This window comes from Notamacropus eugenii, chromosome 4 (genome assembly GCF_028372415.1).
Source record: "Notamacropus eugenii isolate mMacEug1 chromosome 4, mMacEug1.pri_v2, whole genome shotgun sequence".
Lineage (NCBI taxonomy): Eukaryota > Metazoa > Chordata > Mammalia > Diprotodontia > Macropodidae > Notamacropus > Notamacropus eugenii.
The window spans coordinates 218,285,858-218,304,280 of NC_092875.1; the positions used below are offsets into that span (position 1 = coordinate 218,285,858).

Consider the following 18,423-nt stretch of genomic DNA (forward strand, 5'->3'; position numbering starts at 1 on the left):
TGAAAAGTGACATTTAGGCTCTTTTTTCTGATCTTGGCTTTCAGGTAGTCCAATAACTTTTAAATTTTCTTTCCTAGATCTATTTTCCAGGTCAATTGGTTTTCCAATGAGATATTTCACATTGCCTTCAATTTTTTCATTCTTTTGGTTCTGTTTTATAATTACTTGATTTCCCATAAAGTCATTAGCTTCCATTTGATCCATTCTAATTTCAAAGGAATTATTTTTTTCAGTGAGTTTTTGGATCTCCCTTTCAATGTGGCCAATCCTGATTTTTAAGGCATTCTCCTCATTGGCTTTTTAGACCTCTTTTTTCATTTGGGATTTTTTGAGTGTATTTTCTTCATTTTGGGGGGTCTCCTTTAGCAAGCTGTTGGCTGATTTTTCATGATTTTCTTGTATCACTTTCATTTCTCTTCCCAATTTTTGCTCTACCTCTCTTACTTGATTTTCAAAGTCCTTTTTGAGTTTTTCCATGGCTTGAAACAAATTCACCTTTTTCTGGGACACTTTGGATATAGGAGTTTTGCCTTTGTTGTCTCCTTCTGGTTGTATGTTTTGATCTTCTTTGTCACCAAAGTAAGATTCTGTAGTTTGACTTCCCCGCTCTGTTTGCTCATCTTCCCAGTCAAGTACTTGACTTTCTAACTCTTTGTCAAGGTAGGACTCTGCTTCCAGTGGTTGTGGGGTGAGGGTGGAGGTAAGTGTAATGACAGAGGCTTCAGGGGTTTTGTATCAAGTGCTCAATTCCCCACCATCTGTGGGCCCAGTGCTGGGGAAGCTACTGCTGCTGCCACCACTGCTGACATGGTGTCCTCCTCTGCTGGGGCTAGGGCCAGACCCCAGCAGGACCAAGCCCCTCCTCCACTCATGATCAAGAGAATTTTCTCACTGACCTTCTATGCTGTCTTTGGCATTTGTGGGTTAAGAAGTTTGGAAAGTGCCACAGCTGCCAGTGATTCATTCCCCTGAGGCCTGCTCCAGTCTGTTTGTACTGGAGTGACCCACACCAGACTGTGCTCCACTCCACTCTCAGCCCAGTGTGACAGATGCTTCCTGTCTACCTTCCAGCCTATCCAGGGCTGGAGATTTGCCTTAATCCACCATTTTGTTGGTTTTACTTCTCTAGAATTTGTTTAGAGTCATTTTATAGGCATTTGCATGGATTTGGGGGAAGAGCTCAAGCATGTCCTCCTTTTACTCAGCCATCTTGGCTCCACCCCCCTACCATGCATTTCTAAATAAAATTTTCAATTCCAATTTCCCTTCCCTACCATAAAAGGGTAAACAATTTGCTATAGGTTATATATGAGTCATGGGAAACTTCTTTTCATATCAGTCATGTTGTGAAAGAAGAAACACTTTGCCAAAAAAAAAATACAATTTGAAAAGGAAACACACACACATAAGGAAGATGAAAATAGCAAGCTTTTGTCTGCATTCAGAACCCATCACATCTGTCTGTGGATATGGATAGAAACTAAAAATAGTATGTAAAACATTGTATTAAGGGTTGGGTGACACTTGATGTTAAATAAGAAATGACTTCTTCCTTCATGGAACTGACAAACTACATAGGTAATGACAATGGACATCCAGGGAGTAGTCATTCATTTAGTCATATCTGGTTCTTAAAACAGCAGAAAGGGCAAGCTATGTTATGGGAGAATGGCATATAAAAGTTGTGAAACAATAACATCATAGAAACTAATTTAATTTGGTTCTGCTTAAAATACTGTGATAAATTATGTTTTTCCTTAAACGGTTTCAAAGAAAGTGGAGAATCTCCAGGGAAAATTGATAAGACTGTTTAAAGGAGCAGAAATGTTCATTATAAAGTTATAAAGAGCCTGGAGAAGGATTAGATGACTTAATCACTATCTTCGAAGCCCTGAAAAGATTTTGTAAAGAAGATGCTGACCAGTTGATCTCAGTCCATGTTGTATTATGGGATAGGAAATAGACAAATTAATACAGCAAAAGATCCTGGTTGAGATAGCTAGTTGGAGCAGTAAATAGAGTTCTAGACGTAAAGTCAGAATACCTGAATTCAGACGTGTATTACTTATATGATCCTAGAAACATGACTTTAACTTTGCCTGCCTCAGTTTCCTAGTTTGTAATAGCACCTACCTGCCAGGCTGTTGTGAAGGTGAAATTAGAAAATACTCATAGAGTATTTCACAAACCTTAAAATTCTATAAAAATTCAAATTATTGTTTTGATGTTGTTAGTAGTGTATAATTAAAATGAAAAAGTTATGAGGGAAGGAGGAAAAGCATAAGAAGTCAGTCAGAAACTGGAGGTCTGGAAACATTTAATTCATCCTGGGTAAATTCTGGGTGTTCACTATGTGCTTCTCTCTTATTTTCTACTACACTGGGATGGAAGAGGGCATTGATGATGGAAGGGGGATAATTAAATGAAAAATTAAGAGAAATCCCTTCCCACCCATTCCTTCCCCTTTGCAGTTGAAAGACAAAGTGAGGGAAGACACAGTCTCACAAATTAAAATGGCAAAAGAGTGAATCATCCAGAGCTTGCTCATCCAGACTACAAGGAATGTCACCTGCATCTAGAATTTGTCTCCTTCTCCTTTCCCAACTCCCTCAGTCACTAATCATTTAGTATGTTTCTCCAGTCATAGAGGACTAATCAGAAGAGCTCTCCATGCTTATTAAATAAGGGGACCAGACCAGATGATGTTTAGGGTCTCTTCTATTTTTAAATCTATGATTTTATGTTTAAGAAGAGACTAGGGTACATGTCTATAGAAAGTGTCTTGGCAAAGCTTCAAGTTGAAATTTTATCAAATTTATTGGAGGTGTTATTAAATTATTAGAGAGTCTCCTGCTCATCTGCATTTACATTTATAAAACTTCATTAAACATCTAGGAAAGAAAACACTGAATGAGTTTTTTAGTCCTCTAACTTTGTAGATGTAAGTTAAGACAGTGTCAGTCTTAATTAGGTTATGCAGGACTTCTTTCTGTGTCTTTCTCTTTTTGTCAGGATTCCTTCTGTGACTATTAGTGTAAGATTCATTCTATTTTTTTGTACATCAATAATCTCTCTCCTCCCCTCACATTCACACCTTTAAGGTTCCCAAAGTAGCTTATGCTGTTCCTTAGGGGGTGCTGGAACAATTCAGTGGAGTAGTAGTAGTTTCAGGTGCAATTGGGGGGCCATTAAATAAAAATATGAGGATGGTGAAAGAATGTGAAAAGAAAAGAAGAAAAGTTGGAAAAAAATACTATTCATACATGTTTCATCTCTTGTGTAGCAGAGTTAAAATCATAGTAATTACATTATTTTCCAAATTAACACACAAAATGTACAATATGACCCATCAGTGGTCAAGTCTGCTGACAGGTCTTATAGCAAATGTTGGCAGGCAACTGTGTTGCACGTTGTCAGAAAGTGCAGCATGCCTCAACAGGAATATGTGCATGCAGAGACTACATCATTACACGATACAATATTGCATCACCAAAATTTCAACACAGGATAAAACCACAAATTTACAATAAATTATGAAATCTAAGGTATATCATTTAAAAATATTTTATATTCTTTGAAATGATACAAATAAAAAATTAAAGGGTTGGAGAAACTTGATTTCAGGATGAGTCTAAGTAATTTTTTTAAAAGGGGATGATGAATCAAATAATTTCGGAAATCCCTGAATTAGATTTTCTATTTATTTGTGTGCTGATCATTGAAAACAATGTCTGTAAGACTCTGAAATTGTGTTGTTCTCCTGCCTACAACTCTACAGACAACATGTTCTAATTACATCTGAAAATGCTACAATTCATAATCTCATTTTTTCATAGACACACCACAGTAAAATGATGAGAAAGAAATTATTGCTCTTCCTACAAAGATATGCATAATTAGATTATGATAAAAGTGTTTTATGAAAAACAATTCATTTAGGAAGCAAATTTTTGGTTGCTCCTTCATGTAGTCCATACATTGTATTTAGGCTTAAAAGCTGAAATACATTATCTCTATGATTCTGAGAATTTATGTGGAAACTTCACTTTTTGAAACAGTATTGATTTACAGGGTTTTAATATTTTCTCTTGGGTAGCAAAGTGGCACAATGAATAGAGTGCCATGCCTAGAGTCAGGAATACTCATCTTCCTGACTTCAAATCTGTCCTCAGACATTTACTTCTGACCTTGGGCAAGTCACTTAACCCTGCTTGTCTCAATTTTCTCATCTGTAAAAAGAACTGGAGAAGGAAATGGCAAGCCACTCTAGTGTCTTTGCCAAGAAAATTCCAAATGGTGTCACAAAGAATCACACATGATTGAAAAACAACTGAACAACAATATTTTCTCTCTGGCTTGTACAAATATAAGCAATTTGGATAACTTTTCTATTTTACCATTAGAAAGGAAATAAACCAGGAGAGGAAATGTTAAGATGATCTTTTTTTTTTCTAGCTGATAAATCAAAATACTCTGCCTGAATTTCATAACAAACTTTGATTACCTAATCCACATTCTTCATCATATCACAAATGGCATTCTGTACCAAAAACCTAAAAAAAAATGAAATTCCTTGTAGAGAAAGCACCTTCTATATCCTTAAAATATGTTTTGAAGATTGAAAGAGCCTGGTTAGTATTCCACATGAAGCGTAGAAAGTTACACAGAACAAATGTTACACTGTGTATTTTACATTTCCTACAGCCACAACTAAATAGGAAAGAATTTTGAGTTTTGTTGGTTTTAGTTTTTCAGCTAAGCTGAGAGAATAGCTACTGGGGACATATGATCAATGTGAATTAACTTGGTGAATTAACGGTTTGTTGTGTTTTGCCACATTCTTGGAAAAGAAACCAGTTTAAGTTCAGTGTCATCAAAAACTAAGAATGTCTCAGGTAACAGAAAGAAGTCACAGCACAGGGTTGGTTTTGGTGTCAATGCAGAATCAAGCTGCTGGTCCCAGGCAGGAATAGGGAGAGAAGGCAGGTTCTCATTCCAACCAAAGAATCAAGCTTGCCTCTCCTTTTTCTGTCACTCCCTCTTTCACACTCTAGTTCCAGCCGTCTTTTTCTTTTAAACTGAAGGCTGCTTTTCTCTTTTACTTCCACTTCTCCAGAATGTCTCTAGGTTTCCCCTGAACATTAATTACATCCAAGGAAGTCATGACAGTCTCCCTTCCCTCACACTGTGAGAACTGTGGTCACTAGTTTATGGTTTACTATATCCTTGTCTTTTTTCCAAAAAGGAAAAAGCTTAGGGCGCTGATCTCAGTCTCCTTACTATTTATGTGTTACCCCCATAACTACATTAGATAGAGAAGTGACCATCTTCCCTTGGAGTAACCGAGTTGTCAGAGAACCATATTCCACCATGCACTGCCTCCCTAGAAGTTGATCCTATGAAGGGAGCAAGTGTCCATGGCCAGTAGGCATATCATACCATGCCCCTTGACACTTGAACCTCTGAAATGGATGGAATGACCTGGATCCCTTTATCTCCCTACTACTTAAAGTCTACTTTTGCACCTTTGATAAGAGTAAAGTGAAAAAACATATACCTATATATCAATACATGCATATGTGTGTATACACAAGCACATATATATATATATATACATGTACACACATTTATATATGTATAAAATGTACATGTGTATCAATATGTATATAAAAATTTTTACAGACCTGTATGTACATATGTACATGTATCCATATGTGTGTATACAGACAATTATGTACATTTTTAAAAGACAGCATCTGAGTCTCTGCACCCAGGGGTTATAGTGGGCATACATGACTAATATGGACTATGATAGGGCAACATTTTATAAACTAGAGTGCTTGTAAGAGTTAATATCTATATAACTTTTTCCCACTGCCAGATTATAGTAGGAAATAGCCAACTAGTTACTATGGTCAGGAAAGGGAAACACCTGATTTTCATACAAAGGATGAATCCTAGGACTGAAGGGAAATCTATAAATAAACAGAAGAAATATCCTACTATGGTGAAGAAGCACTCTGGGTGAAAAGAACTCCAAAATATATTCTCAGAGGATGGAAATAATTCTGAAATAATCACAGGTAGAGTCTCAGAACAACAAGAAAAACCAATCACATAGGTTGAGCATAAGGACTCTTTGAGTTGATAGAAGAAATGAAAGAACCAAAATACTAATAGTAAATACAAATTTAGAACACACACAAAGAGAAGAAACAGCTTAGAGTAAAAATGAATGGACACTACTCAAGAGAAAACAGGCATTTGTTAGCTGTCTATGGGCTAAGTGCTGTGATATGTTCTTTAAAATATCTGATTTTATCCTTGCAACAAGTCTGGGAGCTAGAGGATATTGTTATCACTCTTTTACATTTGAGAAAACTGAGGAAAGCAGGTTAAATGACTTGTCAAAGGTCACACAATTATCAAGTTTGAGAGGTCAGCTTTGAATTCAGGTCTGCCTGAATCCAGGGCCAGCATTCTATTCACTTTTCTACCTAGCCATCCATTTCAAAGGAAAAAAGGAAGAAAAATGTTATAAATAGAACTTAGTGAACCAATCAGGAAGAAAAAAATTTAAAAATAAAGTCGAAAGACCAACAAATTAAATGAATACCTGATTAAAAGAAAGAGACCTGAAAAGCAGGGCAAAGAAAGATATGTTGATAATCATGGGACTCCATGAAAACCATGACCAAACACAAACCCTGCATATGCTATTTCCAGAAGTCATAAAAGAAAACTTTCCAGAACTTTTAGAAGCAAAGAAAAAAATAAAAATACAAATAATTTATTGTTATTGTTGTTTGTCCTTCATTCTCAAAGAGGAGCAATGACATCAGGAAGGTGACGTCATGACTTCTAAGTGAATTGAATTTCAGTGAAGCAGGGCTGTGCAAGATCACCACCACTCCCTTCTCTGAATCCAGTCAGGTCCCCTGGCAAGATATGGATCAGGACAACTGGAGATGACCTTGGATGCAGTGGGAGACATAGGACTTTTTAAGTTAAGGTCTTTCCAAGTCTCAGTGTGTCCGAGGCAACACCCATTCAGTGATTAAGTCTAGGTAAGAAATGAGACCAAAAATGGCCTGTTTTACTCCATCAAAAAACAATCAATCTGGGAGGCAAAGACCCAGAAGGTCTTCCTGAAAACCTGAAGGCTCCCTCTAGGACTTGAACAGGAAAAAAAAATACATTTACTGTTTTCAAGGAGCATAAATTACACTTAATGCAGAATAGTATAGTACAAACTAGAGAATGATGGAGGCAAAAGAGACATCTGAAGAAAGGGCTCATGGAAATATTGAAGAGGAAGGAAGCAATTTCAGCTATGAATTATGCTTCTAGTTAAAGAAATCAGTGAAGGTTTCATGGAGGAGGTGGCACCATACCTGAGCCGTGAGGGAAGGGAATGATTATAAAAAAATAAGAGATACAATGGGTTGCATTATAGCCATAGAATACAAAATAAGCCAGTTCACAGAGACAGTACACTGAATTTGGGCAATAGCTACTAGTCTAGTCCCGGTAAAATAGCGTGTGAACAGTAGTATGAAATATAGTTGGAAAGTTTGTGTCCAGATTGTTATGAAACTGAAATGCCAAACTGAGAATTGTAGTTTTCATCCTACAGGAGACAAATAGCCTTTGGAAAGTTGCTATTGTTGCCATAGTGGTGGCTTGTGTTTAACAGAGAGGAAGCTTAAACTTCATTCCATTGCAAGTCTATTTTTTTGTAGCCATATGAAAGATGTCCTGGAAAGGAATAAAAATAGTGCCAGCCAGACACATTAGGATGCTAATAATTTTCTAGGAAAAAATTAAGAAAGTCTCCATTTTAAAAGAAGTTTTAATGAATTTTCTTCTTAATTGCTCTATGAAGATGACTGAATTGAATCATATACAATATAAGAAGATAGTGAAACTGTATTTTTAACTTCTTTTTAACAGAAAAAAAGTATATGGGATGTTGGTATTAAAATGTAGTCATTTATTCTCTACAATGTTTATGCCCAAAGAAATTAAACAAAATTCATATCCATATAAAAACAAAAGAAATACATTATCTTATCATTATCAAGAACTCTAGAACATACAACAGAATTCCCAATCCATAAAAGATAGAATAATCAAATACTCTCCTTTGCTTTTTTTATTCCTTTCCATGTGATTTCAATTTCAGTCTTTAATCTTTGAATATTCTTATTCCAAATGATTAGCATGAATTCAAGAATATGATACTGTTAATTTACAAAGAGAGTAATTGTTTATCTACGTCATTAAGTAGAAACCAGAAAAGAATTCTCCACTAAATGGGTTACAAAATACCTCATCTTCTGCGTGGTTAAGGCTCTTTTTTAGGTCTTCCACTCGAAATCTCAGTTTCTTTACTTCAGCCTCATGGTGATCCACTCTGTTGTTTGCATGAATCAGTTCTGCCATTTTATCTTGGTACTGCTTATTTAATTTGCAGTAAGCATGTTGAAGTTCAGCCAACTCCTTTAAAAAGAAAATAGTGTTTCTATTAATCATAGTAATTTACATCATGTAGTATGAGATAAAGCTTTGCAAAATTTAAAGTGCTATGTAAATACTATTAATAAAATAGCAGCACTATTAATCAACAGATAAACAATTGAAAACAATAACGTTTATTAAGCACCTACTGTGTGCCAGGCACTGTGTTATTTTCATCACAATTTTTAATCTGGGTTCCAAACTTGTGCTTCATTGCTTAGTACCTCTGGGAATTAGGCTTCAGTTTTCTCATTTGCCAAATGAAAGGCTAATGCTATGTAATTTCTAAATTTCTTTGTAGCTTTAAAGCTATGAAAAATATGGAAATAAAATCAGATTTGTGGAAACTTGCATTACCATAATTAGCCTATCTGTGTCCCCAAAGTGTTTTCTACTCCAGAGACCAAATCAGTAAGAAATGACAAGCTCTGTCTTAAATACCAGTAGTTGGGTGACTAGGGGTGGGTAGTACTATGCCCCCTCTTACCACACCTAGCACCACTGACTGGCCAACTCCCTTCCCTGCCACAAGATTACAAGATTCTGAAATCAGCCACCATGCCCCTCTTTTCTGTGCCTATGTGGCTTGAATACATATCAGTTGGATAATATGGATAAACCAGTCCAGCTGGTATTTGTGGCAGACAAGGGTTGGCTGGTCTTACTGACTGCTGCAAGTACCCTTCCTCCTCCTAATCACTATAGAAAACCAGGTATTAGCCTTGTCCAATACTTAATGTTCTCTAACCTACATTTGCGTTATGCCCACTAGATTCTCCCCTACTGTGGTAGTAGAAATGTTGAACTAAATTGAAATCTAATTTGCCAATTTGTGGGTGAGACTTTAAGCAGGTCTGTTCTCTTATCTGGGTCTCAGTTTCTTCAACTGTCAAGTGTGTATATTGGACCAGATCAACCCCAAATTCTTTGAAACTTATTTTTAAGATATAAAATTCCTTGACATCCTCTTAAAGGTTAATTTTTCCTTATCTCATACAACTTAACATTATAAATCAGAGGGAGGAGGTGCCAGATTCCTTGCCCTTCAAAAACACTTTCTAACCATCCCTCTGTCACCATGACTCGGCAACTCCACTATTTCTTAGAGAATGACAAGCCTGGAGCCAAGTCAGTGTCCCAGATATGGTTCTTATGCTGAACTTTGCTATAAGGAGTTGAGCTATGAGTTGCCCAGTCTGTAGCTCCCTATGATCGAAGTACCAGAGAAGCCCTAAAGAACTCAGGGAACAGTGATAAAATGAAGAGATATCATAGAACCAGGCAGTGACCAAGCAGGAATGAGAAACTATTGGTAATCATGACCTAGCAATGCCCCAGTCTTCTAAAAGTAGTGATCTACTGCTGTTGTAGCTATCTCACTTACTCCCTTGTTTATCCATTCCTCAACTAAGAATAAGATGAAGGGAAGACAGTCAAACTGTTTCTTTTTTCCTTCCTCCACTAGAAGTTCAGATTATATCATTATATCTTTAAGTGGTATTACTTTGTGTCCACAGTATTGGAGTGATAAATAATAAAATGCAGATACTTATTTGTATCTGAGACAACTTTTTTCATTTAAAGAAAGGGGTGGAGTTGAGAAAGAAGGGAGAACTGACCTGGGAGTGAAAAGGATTTAAATTATTGAAGATTCATAATGGTAAGTTGAATCTGTTGCAGCAATCTGGCAGTAGGATCCAAATCATATCTTTTCAGGGACATGAGAATTAATTGGGATGAGTAATAAATATTTTTTATATATAGTTTCATTATGTGACTTCAGTGTTTGTGTTTGGTGTTGTTTGGGGGGAGTTCCACTGACACTAAACTGATTCAGAAGTCTAACCTTCAATAGATGAAACCAGTTTGAGAGGGTTATTAATTATTAACATTAATTTTAGTATATCTGCTTGATGAATGCTGGATTTCCTCTGTAAATGAGGATCTTATTGCTCTCTTTCGATATATTTTCATTTTTGTGGCTTTTAAGAACCACATTAAAGGAATAGAACAAAAGTTATAACTTTTTAAAAGCATATTTCAAATTATTGCTAGAGACACTGCAGTTACTACTGTTACAGGAAATGAAACATTCAAGCATCATTCAAACTCACAATGAAATAGGATTAGTCACACTGAAAAGGAAAAGGATGTTTGTTGAATGCAAAAAAATAAATAAAGTAAGCAACAACAAAAAAAACCAAAAACTGAAAATCTATTGTTGAAAAAAAAATGTAAGACCTCCACATGAACTTTGCAACTGGAAGTTATTACTGATTCTCCCTTAGTGCTATGAATGATTCTCAAATTTGTAGGGACAACGACAACAGGAAAAAAACATAGATACTTACTATTGTTATGAAAAAAAATACACTGCATAGATTAGACAATATAAATATGGGAGTACTGAAGGTTGGGAGAGGAGTAATTTCCATTGATAAAATTCACTTTTTAATTCCATAGAAAATCAAAACTATTTTCAGACCGTTGAGGTGTCTGTGAGATCTAATCTGGCAATCTTCATTATACTATATACATCTTCTCCCAATCCCTAAATTGTTTTGTCTTGTTTACCACCTGGATATCTTCTTCTATAGAGGGAAGGATAAATATTAATGAATTGCATTGCGCTAAAATCATGGAAACAAACAAATGGAGATAGAATGCTGTTACATGATTCTTCACGAGGCCACAACTCACAAAAAACTAAGAAATTTATTCAAGAGATCCAAATAAGTAAAGTTCTATGGCCTATAAACTCACTTCACTTAAACACAATTGAAAATCTATAAAAGTCTGACTTAGAGAAAATGGATTCTTTGCCAAATGTACGTAACGTACATACTTCCCAATGTGACAGAAGTTTGCCTTCATGATAAAAAATATGTAAATGTGTCAAAATTTTGTGAATTCAACTCAAATCATGTAATACATTTAAGTAAAATTCAATTAGAAATTGGAGAGCCACTAAATTGTAAAGAAGGATTCCTGCAGGTCACATTTTAAAAATGTAATATTATCTATGTTTTTTTAAATTTTTGTTTATTTTATTAAATACTTTCTAATTACATTTTAATCTATTTCTGAATTCATTCAGAAGTGTTGTAGGCCATGAAGTTGACATATTTGATGTAAAATAAGTGCGACAAAGGGAAGATATATTGCATATTAAAATTTGATCAACTAAATTCATCTGATATATCAATTCATACATTGTTTTAACTAAGATGAGTATTTTGAGAAGACAATATAGAAAAAAGTGGGGAACTAGATTCTCCACAGACATGAGCCAATAAAAGGAACCCTAGAATTCAAACAAGGAAGAAAGGTAAGGATAGCCTTTTTATTCTTCCTGTTATTAATTCATTGATTTTCCAAATATAAAATCTATGGTGATTCAAGTGGAACTCCTTTACTATGCTTTTAAACTCAAATCACTCTTGTTTTTGGCCAATACTAGGTCCCAGTTCAAGCCTCACTAGCTCATTGTTTAGGTGTTGATGGCTCAGAGTAAGTGTAAATCACAATTGTTTCTCTTCTGGCCAAAAACTCTGAGGGTCACGCCCTGCCAGACTGACTCATTTGTGAAAGCACACGAGGTCACTTTTGCCGCAATTCTTACCTAGCCTTTAATTACTGAACGAGTGTTACCACAGACAAACTGAGACATGGGAAACATTTGTCTTTAAAAGATCAAGCTCTCCCACTTCATGGAGCCTTCCTAGTTCTCCTAACCTATGTCTTGCCAGTGGACTCAGATGATTCTGGAGGAGAGAGTGAAGCTAATGATTTTACATAGCTCTGCCTCACTTAAATCCAATTCACTTGCAAGTCAAGACATTATCCTCCTGATGTCATTGTTCTTCTTCAAGAAGGAAGGACTAAAACTAGCAACAATAATTCTCTGGGTTGGAAAAGTAAGTCATACTCTGGAAGGAACATGAGTGATTAAAGAAAAAATGTTGTTTGACCTTCATTCTAGAAGAGGGTCACGACATCAAGATGATGACATGACTTGTGGTTGACTTTGATTTGAATGAGGGAGGGTTGTGCAAGGTCACAAACCCCACCTTCTCCTCTAGAGATATCTGGGTCCAGTGGCATGATATTCATAAAGACAACTGGGGATAACCCAGGATGCAGTGTGGGACCCTAGTCATTTTAGGCTAAGATCTTATCAGATTCTCACTTTGAGAGATATACACCAATGAGATGGCCCCTTTCAATAAAAAAAAAAAAAACAAAAGATTGGGAGGGGAAGACCCTCAGCATTCCAGGACAAAAAATGGGAGAGAAGGAGATGGAGATAAGGAAGCAACAACTCATGAAGGCATGAGTTCTTCTACTGCCAATGCAACAGAGTGAATGAAAGTTTGGTTTGTCTTGCTCTTCAGTGTCAACTGGACTTTAAAATGATAGAATACTTTATATGTCTATCTCTTTTGATCCTCTTAACAACATTGCTAGGTAAAAGATGTTTTTATCCTTATCTTACAGATAAGGAAACTGTTAAGTAATTTGCATTAAACTCATAGCTAAGAAGTATCTGAGGTAGAATTTAAACCATAGGTGTGATTCACTCTATATCCCATGAACAAAGGAGTGTTATTCACTGTGTATTGAAATTGAACTTATATTTTTTAGTATTCCAGCTTTGTAAGCCAGGGATATCAAATCATTATCCTGCAGTCATAGTAGGTTGCTTCCAGCCTTAAAGGTAAATCACAAAGTCCTTCTGGCCTTTCCTTCAGAAAAACACATGATGGAATTAGGAAGTATATGGAGATAGAATTTAAATTGCTAGCAGGCAGAAATTGCATATTTTGTCTTTGTATCCACATGTCCCAGCAGAGTGCCTGACAGTTGGTATATAATAATTGTTTTTTTGTTGAAGATCAATAAAAAAAAATTTCGATTTCTGTGGTACCAATGACTAGATATCATAAACTTAATACCAACATAAAATTTGACCTTGAGAGCATCATTCTAATCAGTTATATTAATTAATAAAGCATTTATCTGAAGCAAATGAGTCTCAGTTCTGTGTAAATAATAGATATTGAATAAATGTTTGTGGAATGAATACTTGTTGAATAAAAAAAAATTCTATGACTACTGGAGGAAATGCTAGCTCGCTTAATGTGATGACACTTTTAAGATATGCCAAGAACATTTCTTTGGATTCATTGAAAAGTACTGTCAAAAGGCTTTAAATAGCATATTATTAAAGAATAGAGCTATTTACAAGTACTGTCAACATGCCTGCAGATGTCATTTCATGGAAAAGGAAACAAAGATGAAAGGAAAGAAAATTAATCTACATCCTGAATGTCATATTTGGGAAAAGAAATCTGGATTAGGTCTTATTTTCCTCTGCCAATTCCTATTTCAGTAAAGAATATTCTTGTGTGACTCATTATACTTTTCCTTTACCTCTTTTAAATTACAGTAATCATAATCTATCATAAATCTTAAAAGTACACAGATGAAAACTGAATCAAGGAAAGTGAAACTCCAAAGAGCAAATTATCATATCTAAATGACATTTTTAGAAACTGATCAAACAATGTAATATGATAAATCTAACCCAGAAAAGAGAAATGACAGAAAAAGCAAAGGGACTTTTCTTTATAAAACATTTTATTTAGTTAGAAAACTAAGTTAAAGGGTTTGCATCAAGTTTGTTACAATTAATTGTGGTTAGTCATATGTATACAATTTATCTGTCTTCCTTTATGAAGCAATGTGTCAAATTTTAATTCTAATATGATATTTTCACAAAAAGAAATGTGTACTAGTTGAATTAGTGTTACTATGAAAAAAGGTAAAATAATGCAAGACACATAACTAATATCAATTTTGTTTAAGAAATGAAGTAAAATATATAATCAAATATGAAAATGATCTGAAAAGTAGTTGAAGTAGTGATACAGTGACAATGAAGGGTAACAGCTAGTTAGCTCATTACTGCTGAGAAAAGAAAACATTATCTAAGGCTTGGGTAGGTATCCTATGGAGAAGTTATGGAAAGACGTCTAAAAGAGTGGTATTGGTTGACAAAATGTGGATGGCTTCCTCTCAATGCCATAAGAGGGAATTCCCTCATTAACGAGAATGTAGTTCCTCTGAGATGCTGAAGTTATGAAGTTCTCTTTGTAAATTCTATTGAACATCAAGGGAAGATTTTGATAACAGTGAGGTTCTATTGATGAAAAATTTATTTCAACCTACCATTTTTTTTCTTCTTTGCAAAATACAATATCCAAAAAAAATTAAGTCAGACTTCTCTTTACTTTATTAGATCTATTACTCTATTGTTTAATACAATCATCAATAACTCTGAAAAGCTATGCATTGATTTAAATCTGGACAAAATTGAAAACATTAAGTATCATAATTTCATAAAAATTGTTTTCATTTCCTTTTATTTTTAACTTGATGAGTTTAATAATAATATCATTCTATTTATTCCTATAAATACCCAATTGCCATACTCTACTTGCATGCATAAGATATATACAAATAGATATTAACTGATTTTTTCTTAACTCCAATTTTTTCTTATATCTTTTAAAATTATGTTTATTTTGCATTCAATTATAATCTCTCTGTCCAATTTCTTCTTCTGAATAAAAAATATTAATTGTACATATTTTACATTTTTGCATTGGTCATGCCTGAAAATGTATATAATTCTCTCTTGTTTTCTCTACATTTTTATTTCATTACTTATCAGGTAGGAGATGAGAGAGACAGTTCTTTCTCAATTTCCTGGACTCTTAATTTGAGTTCTAAAATATTTCAGTTTCCGCTGCCAATTCATATTTCCATAAAGAATATTCTTCTATTCTTTTTTCATTCCTTTGTTTTTGTTTGACTGATTCTTGCTATCTCATGGAGGCATTAACTTCCACTTGTCTGACTTTAATTTAATAAATAATCATTAATTTAATTTAATTTAATAAATTGTTTTCTTCGATTAGATTTTATACCTCCTTTTCTATTTGGTCCATTGTACTTTTTGAGTTCTTCAGTGAGTTTTTGTGTTGCTTTTCCAATTTGACCAATTCTGCTCTTTAAGGAGTTGTTTTCTTCGATGTCCCTCCTCTCCCCACAATTTATCCAATTGGATTTTTTAAGGACTTATTTCTACAGTCAATTTTTGTCCTTCCTTTTCTAAGTCATTTGCTCTCTCTTGCATACTTCTCATTTCTTTTCCCAATTTTTCTTCTACCTCTCTTATTTGACTTTTAAAAATTTTTTTTGAATTCTTTCAAGAAGGCTTTTTGGGCTTGGTAACAGTTTATATTCTCTTTTAAAGTTTCAGATGTAGGTATATTGATAATGTTGCCCTCTTCTGAATTTGTGCCTTGATCTTACCTGTCCCTGTAATAAGAATCTATGATCATTGCCCATTTCTGCTTTTTGCTCATGATGTTTGTCTATTTACTGGCTTTTAAAATTGAGCCCTCTTTCTGGAGCACAGGAGGCACTGACTTAAGCTTCTTGTGCTGGGAGCCAGTCCTTGGTTTTGTGCGCCGGGGCATGAGGTGCTGGCAGCTGGAGGCTCTAAGTGCCTGGTAGCTTATGTGGTACTGAGCTGGGATCAGCAACACTAGACATCTTGGAGTGCGGGTGGGTAGTCTGGCCCCTGGAGGTTGCCTGTTCACTACGACTTCTTTAAAGCACTGGAAAGTTTAACTACGGAAGATGTCTTCCAGCCTGTAACTGTTCTTCCTGGAATTGTGCTTCTTACATTTGTGCTGAAGTAGTGGGAAGTTTGGCTGCTGAAGGAAACATGCCTGCCAGTGTACATGGTGATTTTCCAAGCTGGAGTCTAGTGGTTCCCCTGCTTGTGCCGGGGTGAGGAGGGGGTTCCTGGTGTTGGTGCTTGCCTGCTTCACCACCATGGGAATCAGGATCTCCCACTTGTTTGCTGAGGTAGGGCTTGCCTCTGGCTTGCTGGGATACCTACCATTCTGTACTGCCCCCTCCACCAGAGAAAGAGGGGACTGTCCTGTTAAGCCCCCAAGCTTCCCAGGCTACAAGACTACTGCACCCCATCTTTTGGCTGGCTAAGCTCTCTCAGAGTTTTTCCTGGGGCAAAATTTTCTGGGCTTTCAGAAGTGAATAAGTGAGAGTGGTGAGAGTAACCTACCTTGGCTCCCAGAAGACAGAAGGCAGCTCAATTCTCCCATAGAAAATATTCTTGCATGATTCATTAGACTATTTTATGGAAGGACTTCTAGAAATGTAGTATAGGCTGACAAAATGTGGATGGATTCTCAGCACCATTAGAGGGAGTTCCCTCAAAAATGAGATGACAGTTCCACTGATTGTTGAAAATCAGAAGATCTATTCTAAAACTTAGGTTTGATCTATAATATTTTTGTCATTGTTTCCATCTTGGTCACTCATAACCTTGTGTCCCAATGACTTCTGATCTGGGCCCTCTTCCCTTTCCCCTCTATTCTGTCACTTGGTGATCTCATCAGTTCCCATGGATTTAATCATTATCTATAAGTTGATGCTTCAAATCTCACTATCCTGCCCTAAACATTCTTCTGACCTCTAATCTTTCAATTCTCACTGCCTATCAGATATCTCAAACTGGATATTAAGCAGATATCTTATATGCAAAGTATTGTTCCTGGAACAACCAGGAAGCAAGTAAGTGTTCCTGGATCAAAACTGAGCTCATTAGTTTTCCCATTAAACATCCTCTCCCTCCTAGCTTCCTTATTACTATAGAAGGCAACACCATCCTCCCAATTCCTTAACCTCACAACCTAGGAATTATTCTGTACTCCTCGTTATCTCATTCCCCATATCCAATCTGTTGCAAAGCCCTGTTGTTTTCACATATGCAACATCTCTCAAATATGCCTCTTTCTTTCTTCTGTTACTGATACCGCTCTGGTACTGGTCCTCATTAACTCGTGCCTGATGTCCTCATAGCCTACTGGTGGATCTGCCTTTCTTATGTCTATCAAAAGTCCATTCAGTTGCCAAAGTGATTGTCTTAAAGTAAAGGTCTGACAATTTAACCTCATTACTCAATGAACTCCAGTGGCTCCCTCTCTAGGATCAAATACAAAATGCTCAGTTTGAAATTCAGAGCTCTTCACAATCCAACTCCCTCCTATATTTCCAGTCTTTTTACACTTTACACCTAATGTGTTCTCTTTCAACTAGGAATATTGGCCTCCTGGCTGCTCCAGGAACAAGACATTCCAACATGACTGGTCAATTTCTCTGGCTGTCCTCCATGTCTGCAATGCTCTCCCTAATCTTTGCCTCCTGGATTCCTGCAAGTTCCAATTAAAATTACATCTTCTACAGGAAGCTTTTCTCAACCCCTCTTCATTGTAATACCTTATCTCTGTTGAATATTTCTCATTTATCACATACATAGCTTGTTTGTACCTATATGTGTTCTTTTGTTCTCCCCCATTAGACTGTGAGGCCCTTGAAAGCAGGGATTTTTTGTTTGTTTGTTTGCTTTTTACTCTCAGTACTTAAAGTCTTATTGACTTATCAAATAAAATGACTTAGATTGGATTTTCCTCTGCATCAGATCATGAACAGATTTCTAGATTCCTTTTTGTCATTTCTTAGTAGAAGATAATTTTACATTACATTCATATACCGCAATTTGCTTAGCCAGTTCAGTAGGAAAATAGCCCTTTAGTTCTATTTAGCTAATATAAAAAGAGCTGCTATAAATATTTGTTGTAAATATAGATTCTTTTCTTCCTTTTTTTGATAGCCTTGGAGTATAGGCCTAATAGTGATTCAGCTGTGCCAAAGGTTATTCACACTTTGGGGAATTTCTGGGCATAGATCCAAATAGCTTTTCAGAATATCTGGAGAAATTTGTAACTTTGCCAGTGCATTAGTGTG

General features: G+C 35.7%; 1 protein-coding gene across 12 annotated transcripts in view; it reads right to left on the reverse strand.

Moving 5' to 3' along the window:
• Positions 1–18,423, reverse strand: part of CCDC102B (coiled-coil domain containing 102B) — an 845,733-nt gene that overhangs the window by 352,969 nt on the left and 474,341 nt on the right. For all 12 annotated transcript variants that reach the window (XR_011966005.1, XM_072604137.1, XM_072604128.1 and 9 more), the window contains one exon: positions 8,332–8,502. Coding sequence is in view for 11 of the 12 variants with exons in the window: in XM_072604137.1 (XP_072460238.1) it covers positions 8,332–8,502 (171 nt within the window). In the remaining variant the exon portion in view is untranslated. The remainder of the gene's footprint in view (positions 1–8,331; positions 8,503–18,423) is intronic.